Source organism: Notothenia coriiceps, unplaced genomic scaffold, assembly GCF_000735185.1.
Source record: "Notothenia coriiceps isolate Sejong01 unplaced genomic scaffold, NC01 NC01_scaffold00021525, whole genome shotgun sequence".
Taxonomy (NCBI): Eukaryota; Metazoa; Chordata; class Actinopteri; order Perciformes; family Nototheniidae; genus Notothenia; species Notothenia coriiceps.
Genome location: NW_011354226.1, coordinates 208,842 through 222,330, shown reverse-complemented (window position 1 = coordinate 222,330; position 13,489 = coordinate 208,842). Strand labels below are relative to the sequence as shown.

The window sequence follows — 13,489 nt, the reverse complement described above, 5'->3', positions numbered from 1 at the left end:
CAGACAGACAGACAGGTCCCGGGGCCTCGGAGCTTCTGATGCTCCACGGCTCCAGGACTCAACATCTGCTGATTTCAAGAAGGCCCGTACAGTTGGCCTTTCACCCATTAATATGGTGCCAGCAGAATGCAATGACCTAATTATCAGACATGTTCATAAACAATTACAGTTTCTTGAATATTTATTGAAATGATGTACCATTTTATGCTAAAAATGTACCCTAGAACAAAACAGTGTCTGTGTAATCTTAGTCATGGTTGTTAAATCTTTAAAAAGTGTAAATGTAGATAGTAAAATGCAGCTCTCTTCCTGTTGCTGGAGGCAGGAGAGCAAAGTCTGTATGAAACCAAGCAACATTTCCCTGTGAAATTCTGTGTATTTAAAATAGACCAGCGTTGAATTTAATGAGCAATATGATGGTACCTAGTGTCGTTATTCACGGCTAATGAAAAACGTGACTCTTCCTAACTGACATCAGTGGGAGAGAGGGTTTATTATATAATTTCACAAATCTAAGTGTGTTGTCAAATCCTCAATTAATGTTCTGTACATTGTTAACGAGAGGACATGATTTTAATTTTTCGGAAGGAGCATTGATGTGCTGCAATTTTGAAAATATACATTTTAGTATTGTCCATTTTTTTTTATAGTTATTGAAAATAAAGTCCATAGTATATAGGGCAAATGCATACGCTCAGTGGCTCTGACTGCTTCTCTTCTGTCTGCCTGACCCCCAGGGTTTGTCCACTAAGCACAGTAACACTGACTGGTGTGCGTTTTAGTTCCACCACACTGACTTGGCCCAATGCCATCATCCTTTAATTGACAGTAAACTAACTCAGCTGACTGGAAAAAGGAATTTGTGCTTTGCAGAAAACTAAAACACATCTACTTAAGCAGATGGCAGCCTCACTTTAGTTTGTTTGTGCTGTAAATGGACAGCAGCTTTGAAATTGACTTTTTTTAAATGAACACGGTAAGTGAAAATGAACTAAAGAAATTACTGAAAAGGTATATGGATTCATTGGCTAGAAGTGAAAGAAGTGAGAGTCTAACAGAAAGCTGACAAAGTGAAATGGAGACGGAGAGAAAAGTCATTTTGTGTCTGAATGAGTCTGGTCTTTTGCCCCAGAGAATGTCACTGAAGACCCAATGTCCATTTCCATCACCAACCACTCTCCCTATCTCTCTCGTTCTTTCTCATTCATTGTCATTCCCTTTTCCTTTTAAGTGCACTTTCACCCACACCACTTGGAAATTGATTGAAACAAAATGTCACAATTATGCCCTGTAGCTCGCCGCTTCAATTATTCATCAATTAGGGGCTAGGCTCTTTTTTTTCTCTCCTCTGAGCTGATTTTTCATTCAGTTTGCTCGAGATGTATGGCTCCCCTGCTGTTAACCAGTCCAAAGTCATTAGTTTCTGGGTTTGCAATTAAACCTGATGCCTTATGCATGAGGCTCCGACTCAGTAGACACACGCAGCAGCAGCGGCGGCCGCAGCAGCCAGCGAACGAGCTAGCAAGCTCTGGAGGCGTGGATGGGAAATTAATTTGCTAGAAATGAAGTTCTCTCTTTCCCTCCCCCCTCTCTCTATCTCTCTCTTGTCTGGCAGGTTGGAACAGATGCCACTGGCTGAAGATGGAGGTGGAGAGATGGGGCAACTTTGGAGTCACAGTACAGTTTGATCAGCACTGACTGATAAGATCTCATTAGATTTACATTGAGACATTACATTCACACCAGTTTATTAGTTACACTTAGCTACAACTAATTCAGTCTAATACAACAGACCTGCAATAAATCATACCCTTATGGATGCTATATTGTTCGGTCTGTCTGTTTTAGAGAGGAGTTGAATCAGCTTTGTGATCATTTCGGAGTATTTATTGTGCTGTAAAACTGTATTGCATTATACAGAGAGGTGTTTCTATTTTTTTGCCTACACATATTGATATAAATTAGGGCAGACACAATAACCCAAACACCTAGTACAAGCAACTCAAAATATAATACGTTAATATGAATTTGAATGGTCAAACTTCATGTAGGTTAATGTTGAACAATCATGGAGGAAGAACCTTCAGAGTCATCAGTTATGTTTCATTTCTGCACTGACCTTTCAACGTTGACAAACAAAGCTGTAGTTTATACAGGTTTTTAAAGTTTTGTGAGTAGTACACAATAGTAAGCAAAATCACCATGTTCAGATCTGCTATCCAGCTGGGGCAGTGTTTACTCTGTAATTAGGAATTGTATGCAATGCAGGATTGTTTATCTCTCGAAGTGTGTATTACACTGAAGCAGGATCAGACCAGGCATTTTTCAATGATCATTGGCTGCCACCTAGTGACCACAGAGGCAAATAGCATCTGTGAGAAGTTTACGGACAAGAAAGTATACCCTGGAAACTATATTAATACACTTTACATCTAACTACAACCAGAATGTGTTCTTGAAGAGTTCTGCTGTGAAATGGGTGATTTTAACAGACATGTGTCCAAAGTTTAAGTTTCTAAAAAAACGAGATGGGATAGTGCTTTAGATCATGAATTGTACAATTGTAATAGTTTTATTTATTTTCTAGCAACACCATAGTAGGAATGTCCCTCAGTATTGAAGCACTTGTATGAACAAAGAAAGGCGCGCACTGGAATGGTCTTTGAACTCCTAATTTTCGTCTCCTGTAACATAAAACAAGACAATCAGTAGTGGAATATTAATGAGTACATTTAGAACTGTGCCGTACTAAAAATGGGAAGAACTTTAATTTTACTTAAGCATTTCTATTTTATGCTACTTTAAACTTCGTCTCCAGGACTTATCAGAGAGAAGAATTTACTTTTTTATTTCACTTAATGGGTCTGAAAGCTTAGGTTACTTTACAGATTAAACATGTTCATACTCTTTCGTCCAAGTATATGATTTTGAATGTTTATTTGATTACCATTGCAGGTTTCAAAAAATGTCGTCATACTTTTAAGTAGGGCTAAAACATTCAACCTACCTTGTTCACACTGACAAAATGCACACACTCCAGCCAGGTGGTGAGGAAGGGGTTCAGGCAGAGCGCACAGCAGCTGCCATTGGCCAACAGTTCAGGCAGGGGAGGATAGTAGGGAAGCATCCTGTGGACCAGAGAGGACATGTCCCTGTCCTGCTGCAAGACAAACCTAGCAGCTAGTTCCTGGGAAACAAAGAGTTAGCATAGTCATCATAATCAGTGTTGAAAAAAAAAGTTTAATTGAATTGTGACCGCAAGAAACTAAATTGAATTGTAAGATAACAAAACATTCACACGTGTATTAAATGTGTTTCATCTGCTGTAATTCACTGAGACTTTACCTTCAACATAAGCACCTCCACATCCTGCACTGATGACATCGGCTCACAGCGCACAAACCTGTTGTCCTCATGGTACAGCTCCTTCAGCGGCAGACTGTCAAACTAAACAGAACAATGTCCTGTGTTATTCAGTGAAGCTGGGATGGTTTTTAGATTTCATTACACAGCAATGCTCTGGTGAATTAGCTAACACAGTATACTGCACCTCAACAGGGAACATAGACAACTTGTTCCCAGCTACATCCAGAACTTGGAGTTTTGTCAGTGCCTTGATTCCCTGTGAAAGGTAAGGTAGAGTTTGGTTATGTAGCTGACACACTGTACAGTCAAAAGTACAGCGAGTATAGTATAAGAAAGTAGAAATGACACCAGCAGACACCCACCTCTGGTAGGCTGGTCAGCTTGTTTCTGGCTACATGCAACTTGGTTATTTCTTTACACTGGTACAGCTGCATTGGGAGCGAGGGTAAATTATTGGAAGTGAAGTTTATCTCAGTCAAACTTGTGAGATGACCCAGCTCAGCAGGGACCTCTTCCAGCTTATTGTCCAGCACACTGAGGTGTCGAAGCCTGGTTAAACTAATGGGACAGACAGGTTTGCACTTACATTACAGTAAGTAAAACATTATGCTGAATTATTATGGATTTAGCAACAACGCAGTATACGAAGTGAATACATTTAGCGCCACCTTCACAAGCCACAACATTAACCCTCTTGTTGTGTTCGTTCCCCCCCCCTTACTTTGGTGTTCACGGTCAAATTTGACCGGTCCTGTTTTAACTGCTATTACATTAACACAACCATTAATCATCACCAAATTTCATTTAACACCCTTACAAACTGGAAATATTGTATCAGACTACTGGTATACATGAACAACTGCAGTAAATATACAAAGAATAGACACTGAACATGTATTGTGTGTGCCAGGTGTGATCCTTCTGGGGGGATGGGTACATAAAGGCGCTGTGTGTGTGTGTGTGTGTGTGTGTGTGTGTGTGTGTGTGTGTGTGTGTGTGTGTGTGTGTGTGTGTGTGTGNGTGGTCAAGCCAGCCCCCACTTCGAAAAACACAGTCAAGCCAGCCCGCACGTTGTATTGCGGTGCGCGAGTATCCTATGCATTACGGTAGAGGCATGTAAAAACTTACATGCCTCTACCGTAATGCATAGGATACTCGCGCACCGCAATACAACGTGCGGGCTGGCTTGACTGTGTTTTTCGAAGTGGGGGCTGGCTTGACCACAGTCTGTTTACCCAGTGTTTCCTGACATGAAACGTTTTATTTCACCTTGCTATGTGTTTTTAACGTATATTAAAAAACGGGGACATTTCCGGGGACAGTTTCAACCGGGAACAGGTCAATACAAACGGGGACTGTCCCCGGAAAAAAGGGGACGTCTGGTCACCCTACAGTCTAGCACACCCTGACCAAATAATTTCCGGAGTATAAGGTGAGGTTCACCATGTCTATGTTCTATCTTAAAATGGGTTGTCTTATTTAAAAATAATGCACAAGCAGCACTTAAACAGATTTGGCTTATTTGAAGCGAATGTAGGCTTGCAGGTTTCTTGCTGTTCTGATTTTGTATCTTGTGCCGAGAGACGGGAGTCGGAGGCGGTGTGTCGAAAGAACAAACTAGACTTTTATTAGACATAAAACAGAATGTAAACAAACTCAAGCCTGGGAAAACTGACCGGGGGAAACAGGAAGTCCTGTTAACTAAGTGTCCGTGGCTCCGTGCGGAACAATACCCCCACCCATAGTTCCGTGGGTTAATTATGTCAACCCACGACACAAGCCCCCCCAGAACTCAACCATAGCCAAAATCCTCACGTCGGGGAGGAAGGACCACCCGACCCCGGCGCGCCAACGAGGGTGAGGGCCTCCCTACAGGGGGTGGGGGGCGGGGCATTGGAGGACGGCCCGACGTGGGGGCAGAGCCAACTCCATCGGCCAGGAAACGTCCACATGAGCAGGATTAATCCTGTCGACGGACACAGTCTCAGGCCTGCTACCAACGTCCACCACCAGGCTCTTGTCCCCGTGACGTATAACCTTGAACGGGCCTTCGTAAGGGGGCTGCAGGGGGCCGCAGTGGGCATCGTGGCGAATGAAAACAAAATCCGCCGACCGTAGTCCGGGGACAAAGCAAACTCTAGAGAGCGCCTTGCGTTTCTTTTGGTGACCTTAAGGCCTGACATGGTTGGAAATTGAGGGGTGAATAGAGAGGCATTCATTATTCAATCACTATTTCTTACAATGCAACTTGTGACATGTTAGAGGAACTGTAAAATCAGTGGAGCTCCCCATTCATTTGGGACATGCTGTGTTTATCTGAATTTTTTTGCTAATCTTTCAGACTCCTGCTGTCAAGAACAAAATACAAGTCTCAGTCACCAAGGCAGGTATTAACATATTTATTACACCGTTAAGAGAACAACAATACCAGAATTATACTGCAAAGTTTCACAGACTGACAGACCATAGTTTACAGCCCAAAAAAGAAATAAAAAAAGAAACAAAAAGAAAATAAATCAACAAGAAACCACAGTTCTGACATAGTAGACTGGAAAGCTCTCTAGGACACTGACTCTAGGCGATGAAGAGACCGCCCAGGGTCAGCCTACCACTAACCTGTGGTTTTCATGTCTCAATTAAGTATTGCACAACAACTTCAAATCATTTGAGCTCTTTTTTTTCACAATATTTTTCTCAAGAGAGCCCAAAAAACAAACCCTCCCACCCCGGAAGTTCAACTCACTCCCAAAAGTTTAATGCTACGGCCTTCACTTTTCACTGTTGGCCCCATACATTTCCCCAAAGTTTCTTGATAAGTAGGACATTTAAATAATATGTCCCCCTATTGTGAAAAACAGGCATGCCTAAACTGTAGCCATGATGTTCCTTTTTTGACTTTTTTTTTTACAAGGTTTTGCCTTTTGAATACCCCCTCTTTTGAATTGACTCTCGCTGACAAGTTGACAAGTGCTTTAGCTTGTCTTCACAACAGAGAAGAGAAAAGGAGAAAAAAGTGGAGGGGAAACAGGAGAGATAAAAGAGCAAGAGAGAAACATTTCTTGTCTGTCACCCTAGCTTGTACAGTATCATCGAAATAGGAATCAACAACACTTTTATTTAAAAGTAGCACATTTTTTAAAATCTGTTCAAACAATTCAAACTCTTGATGTACTCTAAAAACGCCACAGGCATAAAGGAACATAACAAAAGTGTTTTCAGGTTTTTTTTTCTCATTTCTATTCATTTATGTTTCATTTATTTATGAGGTCTGCATTGTTACCAAGTAGTGATATGGTTTTGCAGCTGTATGAGCTTCGACTTTGGGTTTTTTATTTTCCTGTTCTCTTGTGCCCATTTGGTTTAGACTAGACCAGTATCAGCGCCGCGACTGATGCTCTTATCGTGCTGTAAGAGGTAGAGTGAGACTTGTTTGCCACCGAGGAATTTGTAGCAAAACACACATAGAGGAGGGAAGAAAGAAAAAAATAGAGCTTCTCAAAGAACAATTGAACGATAATGTTTGTCTTCATTTCTTTTTTTTATCCAGGTTTTGCCCTGATATTGATGAATACACACATTACTTGTTCTATACTTTCAAATACACTAGTGTTAAAACAGCTTTGCTGTCTTTTCACAGCTTCTGAGGAGTTGCTAGTAGGGTGTCAGACACCTTTTTGGATTGTTTAACCCTTTAGAGTCGAGAATGCAGGTGTGTACTTTATTTAGACAAGAAGGGAGAGATGAGGAAGTACAGAGGGAGCAAACAGCCCTGAACCTTTGTGGGCCTCCACTTGTTCCTTGAGGTCAGAATTTGTAACGCGCTTCTGTGTAGCACCAAGGTGTTTGGGGTGAAGAGCCTTTGTGTGCGTCGGGATAAGTGCTCTATTACTGCGAATGAGAGGTTTGTTTGATTTAAATTGAAGGTTTACAACAAAGCTGTGACTTATTATCTATCGTAACAGCAAAAAAATGATGTACTTTGATATAAATAAATAGAAAAGAACTGCAAATGGCATTGTTGTGAAAGCCCTGTATGCTCACCTACTTCCGAAATAGAAATAATCTGCTTAAAGCTGAAGTGGGCACTTCATCTGACCTTTGTGTAATGAGAACATGTATAAACAAGTTTAAAAAATATCTAAAATGTTTATTTCTCCAAAAATTGGCACAGGAGTCATCAGTGTTCATTATTGCTCCGGTTAAACTGTAACACTGCTGAAAAAGTTCATTATGTTTAATCCCATCTTCTCATTTCACATAGTAAGATTAGTGCCATTGGTTTTCAGAAAGTATTAAAAATAAATACATTTTACGTCACTGTTGTGGTTTTCGAATGTGTGAACAAAACCTGCAGAAATAAATAACCAAATATATGTGTGAACAAACCTCTTTTGAAAATCGTTTTAACTCAGGATTTTGGTCCTTGGTGTCAGTCTTTGGCTGTTTTTGTTTTGTTTATCTCTTGTGTTAATACTGTGTGTTACCTGGTGCTTTGCAGTGTTAAAGCTGTTGGAGTCTACACTTCTGCATTTGGAAAGTTAGTTTGTTAGAATATTTTTTTGTATTTTTTTGTACTTTTTTTGGTTGGTTTTTCAGTTTTTCAAAAAAATAACAAGTATTTAACAAACGTTCAGTAATGTGCATGCACTGTCTGTAACTATTAAAAGAAAAAACGTTATGTTATGGCCGCTTTTGTTATCATGTTGATAAGAAAAAACAATGAGTTGGGTGATTTTACATATTTCCGACTCCCACAATCCCAAAAAATGTGAAAATAATGATATCACTACATGAAAAAATGGTTGATGAGTTATGGCTCTATACCGACAACACAAGTATGCTGAAAAAAAGCATGCCGAAATAACCTCTGTGACAGTGCAAATACATTTATGTATGTCCCTTGTACAAAACATTTAGGTTAGCATTCCGCGCAACATGCTAGTTCTCAGAAAAGATCTGGGTCGGACTCGAGTAGCAGCTCTGAGATATAGCTTGTGTCTTTTCTTGAGGACAAAGGGAAGTAAAACTTAGAGAACTACGAGGGATCTACCACTTACACACAGAATAGAAAAGCAGCTTGGAAATAAAGGTAACACTTGTTATTTTTTTATCTCTTTTTGCTAGAGAGAGAGTGAGTTATGAGGGACTTAGAGTTGTGACTGGTTGAAGTACTATGCATCGTCACAATTGTCCAACACATATACAATAAATAACCATTGGTGACACCACAGGACAGAAGTCTTAAACACCATGACATCCACAGAAAAAGAAAAGGAACATGAAGAAAGATGAAAATGTTTTTCCGAGTTGAGACAAGAGGGGGTGTCTGGGGCGCAGAATGAGCTTCCTACCGAGTCCTCCATGTTGTAGGTTTCCAGCACTAACTTCACTTCCTGTTCGAGAGCTTCTGTGACCCACCAAGCATGCACGTGCACATTGTAGTCAGTACATCCTCCACATGTGCAGTGGGCAAAGTTTTGTATCTTGTCCAATAATTCTTCCTTTAACATCCTTAAGGGAGACGGATTTGTATTTCCTAGCCCACTGACCTGGATATTATTACAAGTGAGAGGGAAATAGCATTGGTTGAACAGCTGGCTCTGCTTGCAATCTGCTGCACATATGCCCATTTCATGGCTGTCTGTGGGCAAGAGATCCAGTCCACCCCTCTCCTCTCTCCAAGCAGCTAACTTGTTTATCCATCCATCGGTTGTCTTTCAGGGTATTTAAATCTGATATGTTTCTTTACAAAGAAAATTGATGACTCATTCTGCTAGCTAGTTTTGTTCTCTTGGTATTCTGCTTAGTAAAATGAGGTTGAGTATTATCATTTCACAGGAACAGGGAGGAAATAATTCAAGGAGGAAAAATGAAAACATAAAAAAGGGGAGGTCAGGTATACTTCTCTCAAGTTCACGGCTATCTCTGCTCAGTCTCTTAATATTTACAAGAAAAAATAAGATAAGCTACAATGACAACAACATTAACAACAACAGGCACAACAACAAACGGACAACAAGAATAGCAAGTGTAACGATAAAAGGATGTCAATATTTAAATTCATTCATTCAAAACAAAGAATATCTTTGTGTTTCTTTAGAATCAAGTCAATATGACCTGATTACGGACCTCCTCCTCCTTCTTCTATGAACATACGCTGCAAGATAGACAGAAGCATTGCCATCTCTTTCTGTTAGCCAAGTTAGCTTAGTATCTTTCCAAGGCAATGTTACAGTCATGCTGTTTGTGGGGTTGAGGGCTGGATGGTTAGCCTCTGCCTCCATCCTCCGCCTGAGTGTCTCAGCGCGGTGTGCTTTCCAGGGCAGAGGAGGATGGGGTGCTGGGGGTGGAGGAGCGAGGCGTGGCAGCAGGGGGGGTTGCAGCCGGACTCCCAGTCCCACTGCTCGGGGTGCAGGCGGAGGAGCTGATGGGGGCAGGGGTCTCTGACCCCGGCACTCCACCCTGCTGCTGGCTGGCCTGCTGCTGCTGCTGGGCCTGGAGGGTCTGACCGCAGACATGGTGGTGCTTCTCCCAGTCCTTATGCTGGCAGAAGGAGCCGCAGTAGCGCGCCGTGTTGCAGCCGCTGCACGTCTCACTGGCTTTACGGCCACAGTTCCAGCAGCTCTGAAGGAAGGATAGAGAGACAAAGGTAACTAACAGGAAAATAAAACAAAAAGTATTTACAGTGCTGAACTGCGAAAGGTGTCCTTTTTGTTTGATTTAATGTGTCTAATCACACAAAACAGACACCACAATAACAGAATAGGTCTCTCCTTTTACAACACTTAAGCTTAAAACAAACCACAGATAGATCAAAAACCCATCTCTGATTACATCTAGGGCCTCATAGATCTTTAAAAGCACAGGAAGAGTGTGTCAAGGCGGCTGCAGAGCCACAGGAAACAGGAGAACAAGGATAAAAACAGCTTCTAAAAGTTTTCCTCTAGGGCGCTTCCCTCTCATAAACATCACTACTGCAATTAATGGCAGATGTGAGACATATTTCCATCTCACTTAACTGATTAAACGTCTAGGCCTCTAATGGTAATTAGAAAATGGAAGCGCCTTCTCTTGTATCCTCTCGGCTGAATTGGTAACACCTTTATAAACATGCTAGCTACTCGGTCGGAGGGAAATAGGAAGCAGGAAAGCGAGGGTAATTGATACTTGATTAACCTGGTTTCGCTTCACTTTGATCACTCTGCTGACTATAAATTAGTTAGATTTGCAGGACACTTACAAAAAAGTTTACTAATCAAATGATAAATAAGAAACATACACTTATGTATGAGAGAAGATCCCCTATCATCAACAGCTTGTAAATAAAGCATATCAGAGTGACAACATAGAAATACCAATACTACCAAACAAGAGGCGATGACAGTTTTCATGATTTGTTTGAAATAATGAGGCTACAACTTAGGATGTTTCCTAACCTCGCTGGAGTCCTCCTGTTGGTTGATTATGGAGACCGCGTCCTCCGCCGCCTGCCGCTTTGCCTCGGCTACCGTGCGCTCCATCTTGGCCCGCTCGCTGCTGATCATCTCGTGAGCCTTGCGCTCTGCCTCCGTAACGGCTTTCTGCAGCTCTGACACGGCCTGTCGCTTCACCTCATTCACGGCCTCTTCTGGAAACAGTGTGGAGACAGAGGAAGTCAAGCCTCCCGCACCTGTAATGTAGTTTGCATTGTATCATCCTGACATTGGGAATTTATTTTCAATGAGTACACTGCTGAATTAAATAATTCACTGATGTTTTTTCTTTTGTCCAAGGTTAAATATTTTCTATTGTTCAATAAAACATTTGTTATGAATTAGCTGTAAATTAGCTGTAAGTAGTATCTAAGATTATGCCTTTTACAAAGATGAGATAAATCTGTAACACATCTGAAAGACAGAAACCACAATAAAACCAATGCTTTCACTTGTTTTTACATGAGGAAGAAATCTGAGAAAATACATGCTTTGTACATCTGGAGATGATGAGGAGGGCAGGGAAAACATTATGTAGCATTTGTATTCCAAGATCAAGTGCACGTGGCACCCCTTGAGATACACAACATGTATTTAGACATCAATTTAAAAATGTGGTGTATATGTGATAGCAGGTATTTTAACCTTTCGTTAAGGCATTGGGTTGACGTCAACGTTTACAGGAGAAAGGACCTTATTTGATTGAAATGTCGAGCAAAATAAATGGATATTTTTTCTTCTTATTTGAAAAATAACCTCAAGTCAACAGCATAAGTGAAATTACTTCCAGGTAATCAGTCAGAAAACGTGCTTTTGAGATGAAGCAATGTGTTATTTTATACATGTTTTGTGTAATAACCCTGCCGTGCGGGTGTTAAGCGGTGGAATTTCGATCGAACGTCAAAGCAAAAGGAGGGTTTTTTTGTTTGCTCCCATCAAGCCTGTAACTTAACTAATTGTGTATGCAAATCAGGCAATTTATATTTAAATTATGCATTTCCATTGTGATCCCAGAGGCCCATGTGGTGAGGGGAAGTGGGAAACCGGTAGGACACCGCGCAAGGTGCTTGAATATTTATCACCAACTGTAAACATTTTGCCTATTTCAAACAGATGTATTCACCACGGCACTCCATTGTGTTAAAAATCCTATTTTGCAATCCTCCCTGGGTCACATTTAAATCAGTCTCCCAGCCAGAATATATGCAACTGAAGTGAAAAGGAATACTGAGAAGAATGTGGAGAGAATGAGAAATAGCTGCCATCGTTTATCCTACAGGCAAGAGATAAATACCGCTTTATGTCTGACAAATATGCTTCTCTTTATTTTCATTTCCTTTGTACACATTACACATGTATTACAAATATAAAATCTGTTTTCAATATCTGACAGAATGTGGGCTTTTTCTAAAGACAAAGACATTTTCTTTCCATCGTGATTGAGCTGAATTTTCCAACCAGGGGGGTTCTGTCTTTAACCTACTGTGCTGCCTGATGTCATGGAAATTGCCCCAGTGTCGTGTGATATATGCCTTGTGCATGGAATTGTGATTACACACCAAATGCCTTAGATGGAAGATCGATCAAAGCCGGAGAGAGGAGGAGAGTACTGGAGAGCAGGCACGGTCCCGATGGTGATACTCAATTCAATTTAAATGCATATTACTTGTTCTGAGTATCTCACACATCATGCTTGGTCAAGCAAGGGGACAATTTCCCTTTCTCCAAGGGGTTTAAAAGCAGATATACTGTATCACTGACTGGGAATACAAAGTAGATTCCATGAGCGCCAAACCCTCAGCGGAAAAGCCTTTCAGCTTTTCAGCTTGGCCATAATGGTGATTGCAGCTGTGCTCATGAGTTTAAAAAATGATGCTTGTGTACCCTTAAAATATAATGGCAACTAATGAAAGCTGTTGAAGCAACAACGAGTTTCAACACTTGATCTTATCTGGCACTACATTTTACAACACAATTGCTGAATAGAATAGCTGCAGTGTCTGTCTCTGAGGGGACTGCCAAAAGCAAAAAGATACCAAATCTAGCTACTGTACTGTTAACAGGGGAACCGCTGGACCAGCTGTTAAAGCTACTTCTGTCCCTTATTTGACTGGAGCAATAAAACGTTTTACAACCTGACATCATATTTGGAAAGTGTTGAGTGTGGTGGTGAAACTCTTATTACTGTATCAAATATAACATATTCTCCAAGCGAAGCCTTCCAGGGAAAGAGGAGGCAGACACCAGACTACATCAGGATGAGAGGGGAGAGTGGGGTTTAAAGGAGCGCCTCTCATCCACTTCAAGCCTTAAGTCATGTAGGTGAAGAAGATTGACCTATTTTCTAAAAGACAAAATGTCTTAAATATGGCATAGAGATAAAGAGAAAAAGTGTGTGCATGTCTGTGTGTGTGTGTGTGTGTGTGTGTGTGTGTGTGTGTGTGTGTGTGTGTGTGTGTGTGTGTGTGTGTGTGTGTGTGTGTGTGTGTGTGTGTGTGTGTGTGTGTGTGTGTGTGTGTAGTAGTAGTAGTAGTAGTAGTAGTAGTAGTAGTACGGTAGGTACGGTACGGTACGGTACGGTACGGTACGGTACGGTACGGTACGGTACGGTACGGGTACGGGTACCGGGTACCGGGTACCGGGTACCGGGT

The 13,489-nt window shown here is 41.2% G+C and overlaps 2 protein-coding genes across 7 annotated transcripts in view; both read right to left on the bottom strand.

The window, feature by feature from the left end:
* Positions 1-2,576: 2,576 nt before the first annotated feature.
* Positions 2,577-5,450, bottom strand: lrrc69 (leucine rich repeat containing 69). The gene is made up of 6 exons (XM_010780261.1): positions 5,182-5,450; positions 3,729-3,924; positions 3,551-3,622; positions 3,346-3,447; positions 3,008-3,187; positions 2,577-2,684 (listed from the first exon to the last, which is right to left on the bottom strand). The coding sequence occupies exons 1-6, from the start codon at positions 5,448-5,450 to the stop codon at positions 2,577-2,579; spliced, it is 927 nt and encodes a 308-aa protein (XP_010778563.1).
* Positions 5,451-5,749: 299 nt separating this feature from the next.
* Positions 5,750-13,489, bottom strand: part of runx1t1 (RUNX1 partner transcriptional co-repressor 1) — a 58,927-nt gene continuing 51,187 nt past the window's right edge. For 4 of the 6 annotated variants that reach the window (XM_010780240.1, XM_010780242.1, XM_010780241.1 and 1 more), the window contains exons 10-11: positions 10,803-11,035; positions 5,750-9,990 (exon numbers count right to left, since the gene is read on the bottom strand). In XM_010780240.1, the coding sequence (XP_010778542.1) occupies positions 9,667-9,990; positions 10,803-11,035 (557 nt within the window). In that variant the 3' untranslated portion in view covers positions 5,750-9,666. The remainder of the gene's footprint in view (positions 9,991-10,802; positions 11,036-13,489) is intronic. The other 2 variants (XM_010780244.1, XM_010780246.1) reach the window with 1 other exon arrangement.